Genomic DNA, 7631 nt, shown 5'->3' with positions numbered 1-7631 from the left:
AGACTCCGGTACATGATCGTGGTGTGCACGCCTGATGATGATGATGATGAAGGTGGTGATGGAGGAGGAGGAGGAGGAGGAGGAGGAGTATGCGTGGTTGCAATGCAACGTATGGTTCGCAGCATTTGCAGCAGCATTTGCAGCAGCAGTGTGGTACAATCCCCAGGTTTTCCCTGCGCCAAAAGTTGTGATCAGCAGCGTCCTCTCACTCACACACATCATTGCGAAACAATGGACCGTTCCGGGGCACTCGAGGCGCATAGCCATGCAGGCAAAAAACAAATACGAATTGACAATGAAAATATGCCATGAAAACCTGGTTTTGCTCGCGATGCACACCCACGCCTATCGCGTAATCTGTCACTTGTCAGATCATCGGTACCATGTTCTATCGTCGCCGCCGTCGTCGTCGTGCATCTGCGGTCGCCCATCTTCATGTGGACACATACGGGCGGAGCGATGGTGAACTTGCCGGAGTGAGCAATCCGGCGCGCCTGGCGGATCGGAGCTGGATGCGGTATCATATTGTCATTATCGCAATAATAAAACATTTCCTCCTGCTCACGGTCGCTGAACCGGCGCGCGCGCGCACGCACACACACACGGAATGATGATGCACCCCGATCCGACCCAAAAGAGGCATATGCCAGTATGTATGTGTGTGTGTGTGTGTGTGTGTCTCAGATTAAGCTCTCAACCTGTTGATGCATGTCTGTTTTCCCATACCACCAGGGCCTGGCTGTGTACAGTATTGATTGACTGACGGTCGCCGCCCGTTAGGAACGGCCATTTGGTCGGAAGGCGGAGCGCAAAGCGGTCGACCACTGTACTGTTCGATGGATATTCGTCCATCTGTGTTGGATCTCAGTCCTTCTTTGCTAGCGTGTGCTTTATGTCGACTCCGAAAGGAGATCCCATCGATCGAATACTGCGTGGATTATCTCCAGAGGGATCCCGGAGTGATCTCTGTGCATGATAACTCACGACATATATACCACACTCGCCCGTGTTATCAAAACCGGAGAGGCGCCAACGGACGTTCTCATGTCGCCGCTCTCCATCTATTCCGAGCAAGTCTAGTCGAGGTGTAGTCGCGGCTCGCATTGCCCGAGGGACGGCGGTAGCTCAATCCAGGTAGGCGGGAATATGCTCGGGTCCTCCGAAATGCAGGCGGCGACCTTCTCCAACACACATCTCTCCCCTGCTCTTACCAACACATCACCGTAGACCCTGCAGTCGCAGAAGCATAGCATAGAAATACGCATCCGACAGGAACTGCGAACAGGTCTCACCGCACGCCGCGAGCTACCCTCAAGCAGTTCGCATCACTCCTCGTCCCCAGCCCTTTCTCGGCCGCCGGCCAGAAGAACCCTGCAGCTGCGGGCGTGAAACAGCGTTGATGAGAACCTGCGTATTGGCGACAATTCGCAACGACGATGCATCACCGTTGCGACGGGCGTTGCGCGAAAAGTGGCAGCTTGCCCGCCAGCAGCAGCTCATATTGAGGGGAAAATAAGTTGGGTTCGCATAAAATTTCCACAACACCACCGCCGCAGGCATGGCTGCAAGTGAGAAGGTAACTCTTGATGGCCAGTCCTTCGTTGTATTCTGGTTGTTACGATAAAAGTGCCGCATCACATGCTTGCATATGTTGACTGAATTGGTCGGGAGCATCGCGGTCTCGGTATGTTCCTTTCATGCGCGGATGCGAGAACGCATGATCCTTTGCGCCGATAAGATCCCATCCACAAACCAATGTCAAGCCGTTCTTCACCACAAATCGATCCATCGACAGACACATAGAAGTTGCGCCATCGACAGCGTGAAGTCCCTTGTCTAGAAACTCCTGCATCACGGAAGAATGGACTTTGGACAGTTCAAGACATTTCCAATGTGGGTTTGCGGATCACCTTTGGCGTTGCAGATATACTTTGCACACCTCGGGGTCTGATACAATGCGCGCTGTTATCAAATCCCTGCAGGCGGCCTCCAGTCGGCTTCTCGTCTGTCTTGATCAAAATTCTTATTTCAGCTTTACCTTTCGCATGCTGCCCTCGTGCGATCCCTGCTTTTGAATCGTGAGGATCAGCAGCAGCAGCAGCAGCAGCAGCACAAGTCCCAGCACCAGCAGCAGCGCAACGGATCCGTCCACCTTGCTTGGCCCATCATATGTTCCTACGCACTCTCCCAACGACGCGACGGACTCCTGTGCTCTACCTCGATCAACACACACCCTCTCCGGGCCACCTTCCCACCGTGTCCTCGCAAGCAGGATGCTCTCCCATATGGCCTCTGTGTGGCAGCTCATCTGTCAACCTATGTTACAACAAGATCGTTGCCGGTCCCAGGGCGTCGGTGCGCAGCACGTGGACTGTGTGCTGCCGTCTTAGGTCTTCACTTGCTCGAGCCGGCACAGCTACGCTTCGTTAGCCTACAATGTAATCGCAGAACTCTATAAGCCTATCATACGAAGGTTCCACTAGATACGGCTTTAACTACGGGACGACAACTTGTCGGCCATAGAAACCTGTAGGGGACCATGTAGGGCTTTGCGACCTGTTCGCATAGATATGGCTATAGGCAGCTCATCGAGGGCGCAAGTCTGTTTGGCCCAAGTAACACTACAATATGTTGTCGACTCAAAGTCCATCGGGTTCGTGAGATGTTCTTGAACTGTGAGTCACTTTCACCGTTCGACGAGAGACATGGCGTAGGTACATGAAACGTGTTGATATGGCATGCTGAGCACACAACATTAAAGTAAACACTACATAGTTTGGAGCCGCGTCTACAAGTGATGTCGAGGCATCGCTATGGAAGAAATAATAAATCATTACGGTATTCGGGCCATCATGTTGGATATTAATAGAAGTACATATAGTACATTCCCGGGTCCTTTTTTGGCCCCCCAAATTTCACAACCATGAGCGGGGCTCCGACCCCAGATCTCCCAGATTGCTGGAACAGCGCAGATCCCAGGATCGCAAGCAACTTTTAACGTCGCGCTATCCGTGGAGCTGATACTGTACGTCTGCGCAGATAGTCACTTTCATACAAGATGGGGCGTTTGGCGAACATTTTCCAGGGCTATTGCTGCTTTCAAGTGTCCCTGATGTCATGCTCTAGGTTGTACGTGGCGATGTAGGCTTCATGCATGTCTTCATTCTTTGACCAAGATCTCACGTTGTACCGCTGTCCTTCGCGCCCCCACCTCAGAGGCCGCCGGGCCGCCCTCGAAGCTGCATGAAGGATGAGGCTATGGCGCAGATCATGGGAAGCCGCCATCCGTCGCCTCGCTGCTTTATGTTGCCACCGTCCTCTCAAGAAATTGATGTTGGTCAACCACGGTCTCAACATTCAACATGACATCCGCGTACCAACGAGTCGAAACACTCGAGGACTCACTTCGGACGTCCCAGGACGATCATCCGGCTCCGATTTCGTCGTCACCATCTTTACACGACTCGACAGATTTAGCGCAGGTGACTGAGCGTCATGAAGACGCGATCAAACAGCCGATGATATCGGAGCAATCGGTCGCAGACTCTACAACCGGATCAATCGATCATGCCATATCGGCCGCAGAAACAAAGCCTACGGAGACTAGTCTAGCACAATGGCCGCGACGCTGGTGGACGCGGTTGCTCCGCACATGGTGGATTGAATCGCTATGTTGCTTGCTGGTTGTGGGCTCACTTATTGGTCTGATCGTCACATTGAAGATGCACGAGCGACGAACAATCCCAGAGTGGCCATACAAAATAACCATCAACTCAATCATCTCCCTGTTCATATTGGTTCTTAAGACCAGCGCCTTGGTAGTCCTATGTGAAGGTATAAGCCAGCTCAAATGGACGTGGTTCAACCGAACAAGGCCATTGAGCGATATCGCCGCGTACGATGATGCCTCACGTGGACCTTGGGGAGCGCTGGTACTCATGTGGACCTTGCGGCATCGCCACTTGTCGTCGTCTTTGGCTGCTTTCATCATGCTCGCTGCGTTGCTCCTGGACCCGATGGGACAACAGCTTGTCGAATATTATAGCTGTGATCAAGTGCTGCTCAACACGACCGCAACATTCCCACGCACGCAATTCTTGGGTGGGATCGAAACTTCGGATTATGTCTCGGACGCCACGGCGGCCATCAAAAGCGGCCTCTATGCCCAAAATCCAGTACCTATCGACTTTGATTGCCCTACTGGACAATGCTCGTTCCAACAAAGCTATGGTACTATCGGCTGGTGCAGCCATTGCGAGGATGTGTCTGAAAAGGTGGTGTTCAATACCGTGAAGGCGTCAAACAACAAGACTTCGTGGATAACAGCTACCTTGCCTTCAGGATCGTTCGGCCAAACAATGAATGACACAACCTCTATACAGCTGGCTGTAGTGACGAAGCGGGATCCTTCTCAAGCCGGGATGACCACAGACTTCATCTCCGTCACTTTTCCAGAGCGGCGTTTGAACAAGACCTCGCACGATTCCGATTGTCCTCCATACAATCAGACCACTGGCTCGTGGTGTTCGAACGGCTTTGGCGCTGCTACTTGCCAATCTTACATATGTGCGCGTGAGTTCAATGCCAGTGTGAGCGACGGTCATCTACAGGAGATTGAACTTTCGAGAACGACAATATGGACCAACATGAATTCCTTCTTCACGTACCAGGACTCATATCGTAATGCGATACGCCTCAGCTGCCTGACTTCCGAACAGCGTGGAAAACTCAAGTCCTACGGCTACGACATCACACCAGAGATGACGTGGGTCCCCTACAATGGTTCCGTGACCGATCCGACTGACCGGGATCAGTGGCCCATGGTGACTCGAGCAGTAGACCGGGACGGATTGACATACGTTTACTACGCAAGCAATCGCACGACCGTGGTCTTCGATTATCGAACAGACACGCGACATTCCTTCATCAAGGCAACAAATGAAGACACCATTGCGAGTATCGTGCCGCAAGAATGCATCTATGGGTTTGAGCCTGGGATGGCTGGTGATGTGCAGCGAACATCCTTGATGCCCAGTCTCGATGGCCAATATGGATGGCAAAGGCAAAACCTGGGATCATCATCCAATTCATCGCGTTACTTGGGAAAGCTGGGTCCGGTCTCCGAAGTGATGGCCAAGTTGTCTCGAAATAAAAATATTGAATTCGGGGACGTCGAGAAGGTGTATATGGACGCGACCAGTGCGCTTGATCGCTTCGCACGACAGGCTGGCAACGCAAAGTTCAGTGCTCCGGCGAATGGTACAATTTACAGCAAATCAACCTGTCTGAGATTAAACGAAGGCTGGTTTGCAGTGCCGGCGGCCTTCACAGCGCTCCTCCTGCTGTTCTTCCTCACACTGGTACTGGAGACCGTGCCGACCCAGCGAGCGTCCGCAGACCAGCAGCTGCACAACTTCAAGGCATCACCACTTGCTCTTTTGTTCCATGGATTTGATGACAACACGTTATCAGGTCTTGATCGCCAGAGCGCCTCTGATGACCGAAAAGAACTTGAGAAGCTTGCGAAGACCATGCGAGTCCGTCTTGTGCGATCACAAGATGGTTGGAAATTTAGCGAAGATGATACCGGTTCTGCTGATTCGGCATGAAAAAACGTACTCCCAAGCGAGCTAGGAACGCATGCGCCGTTTTTGATGATTTACGAGTGATGTAACATGCTTTTTTTTGGCAACCTTCCGCAAGAACGAAATAGCCCGCATATGACTCAAACGTGACTCGTTCAGCATCTGAAATTTGTCGATGTTCCCTCTAATCGTGCTCCGGTCACTTCGAGGGCTGACCCGCGTTCACTTCAGCCGGTTGCGAGAAGAGGACCAATGATCTGTTCCGCCAATCGATGGATTATCGATCATGGGGCACAGGTCTCTCCAGGTCTGACCGACGCAGTACGTCGGATCTAAATCTCGGCTGTTGAGAAGTCAACACCGTCGTATGACCTTCGATCATGTTTCTCATTCCCAGTGAACGGGCCTTCCTTCCTTCACCGAACACCCCGGACAGTAATGACTTTTTCTGCCTCGGGTGTCATGCTTTCGAGCCAGATCCATTCCTTTGCATCGACATAGTATAGGGACGGCTTGGCTCGTCTGAACCGAGATAAGCGGTCTGAAGAACGTGCCGATAGATAATCAGGCATTTATGCTTTGACGAGGTAAAAGCGATAGTAAGCATGGAGAGGTGGAGGAAAAAGCGGAGAAGGATCCGTCGGTATGTACAGCTTATCAGGTACAATGACGAAGGGTCAGGATTGTGACACTCACGGTACCTGTGTATTTTTCACCGCAACTGCCGTGCGTTGTGTGTTGGAGCAGTTGCTCTGTACTGGTCTTTTGGAAATCACGACTTTTTGAAGACGGTGAGATTGATGAGCATGCCCACGACTGACATTTACGCAACGTGCATTGAAAATCCTCTGAAATGATTCTGCTACCGAATCTGAATACCTTGTGAAGGGTCGTTGTGATAGAACGTTTAACGTCCCTCCCGGGGTCGCGAGCCACCCTGTGTAACGAGCCAGCGTTAAAGACTTTCATCAATAATATTCCGCCACGCATGTGTTCACCCATGATACCGCATCTGCACTGTAGAGCAGGATGCCAGCCTTCCACCACGGCTTTTCCGCCAGGATTAGCCTCGTTTTGCGAACGCTGTAATCGATTCCATTCTCGTGCGAAATCCAAGCGTCCCCGTTAATCGCGATATGTAGACGCGATCCTCATCGGTATGCAGATCTGAGTCTTTCAGCATACCGCTTGGCGTCTACTCTATCCCTGGCCTCGATCTCGTTCTATTCGGGGCTGTGTTGCACGATCCCGAACGCTGCCGCCGTCGACATTCATGATGTTGTTTTCAAATCTCTATTGCTGAGTCATGTCTGCCGTCGAGAACTCCCGTAAACTATGCTATGCGCTTCCGTACTTAGTCAAGCACACCTGTCCACACCGAGGGCTTGAAAACCACTGTGGTCTACAGCCGCATAAGGCGCCTGCCCTTCTTTTGCGGAGTCCATCCCGTTCACTCTCTATCGATTGCTAGCGTAGGAGCAAGCCGCAGACCACACGCGACTCGACAGCCAGATTCAAAGCTAGAGCTGTTGCTGGGGGAGAAGTCCTTTTATATTAAGCCTCGACGGCTCACCTACATTCAGAATCGTAATGTAACTTAGTCACAAATGCAAGAATTCATCTTCATCGACGCCATTTCTGCCAAAATGAAAGCCGCTTCCTGTTCTTCTTATTGACGTTGTGAGCACTGTCGGCGCTATGCGTGAGATCGAGCAGACGTGATTCCGTAGTAGCGTGTTGGGGTAAGTTCGAGTCTGACTCTTCAAGGCGCCTGCTCGCTTCAATTGCTTTGGCCAGGCTGTGCTCCGATCCAAGCCGGTCCGGATGACCCTCCGCGAGCGATGTCTTCCGGATCGCAACGACCTGCTCCAGCAGCTGGATCGCCTCCTTCGTCTGCCCGTTCGCTTGATACGCCCCGGCCAGCGCGTGCTGCGATGCAAGCCGTGACGGATGATCCTCCGCGAGCGATGTCTTCTCGATCGCAACGACCTGCTCCAGCAGCTGGATCGCCTCCTTCGTCTGCCCGTTCGCTTGATACGCCCCGGC

General features: G+C 52.3%; 2 protein-coding genes across 2 annotated transcripts; one reads left to right on the top strand and one right to left on the bottom strand.

Moving 5' to 3' along the window:
- The first annotated feature begins 3053 nt into the window (after positions 1-3053).
- On the top strand, positions 3054-5833 carry K489DRAFT_385457 (uncharacterized protein). The gene has a single exon (XM_033606109.1). It carries the CDS (start codon positions 3363-3365, stop codon positions 5607-5609), a length of 2247 nt encoding a protein of 748 aa, XP_033454877.1. The 5' UTR covers positions 3054-3362; the 3' UTR covers positions 5610-5833.
- Positions 5834-7340: 1507 nt separating this feature from the next.
- On the bottom strand, positions 7341-7625 carry K489DRAFT_293327 (uncharacterized protein; the record flags this gene model as incomplete). Its single annotated transcript, XM_033600248.1, has 1 exon — positions 7341-7625. A coding segment is annotated over one exon (285 nt), but the record flags the coding sequence as incomplete, so codon positions are not given.
- Positions 7626-7631: the final 6 nt, after the last annotated feature.

This window comes from Dissoconium aciculare (genome assembly GCF_010015565.1).
Source record: "Dissoconium aciculare CBS 342.82 unplaced genomic scaffold K489scaffold_27, whole genome shotgun sequence".
Taxonomy (NCBI): domain Eukaryota; kingdom Fungi; phylum Ascomycota; class Dothideomycetes; order Mycosphaerellales; family Dissoconiaceae; genus Dissoconium; species Dissoconium aciculare.
The sequence above is the reverse complement of the archived record's forward strand: the minus strand, read 5'-3'. Positions and strand labels throughout refer to the sequence as shown.

Coding starts and splice junctions, on each gene's coding strand:
- K489DRAFT_385457 (XM_033606109.1), top strand. CDS start 3,363: ATGACATCCGCGTACCAACGAGTCGAAACACTCGAGGACTCACTTCGG.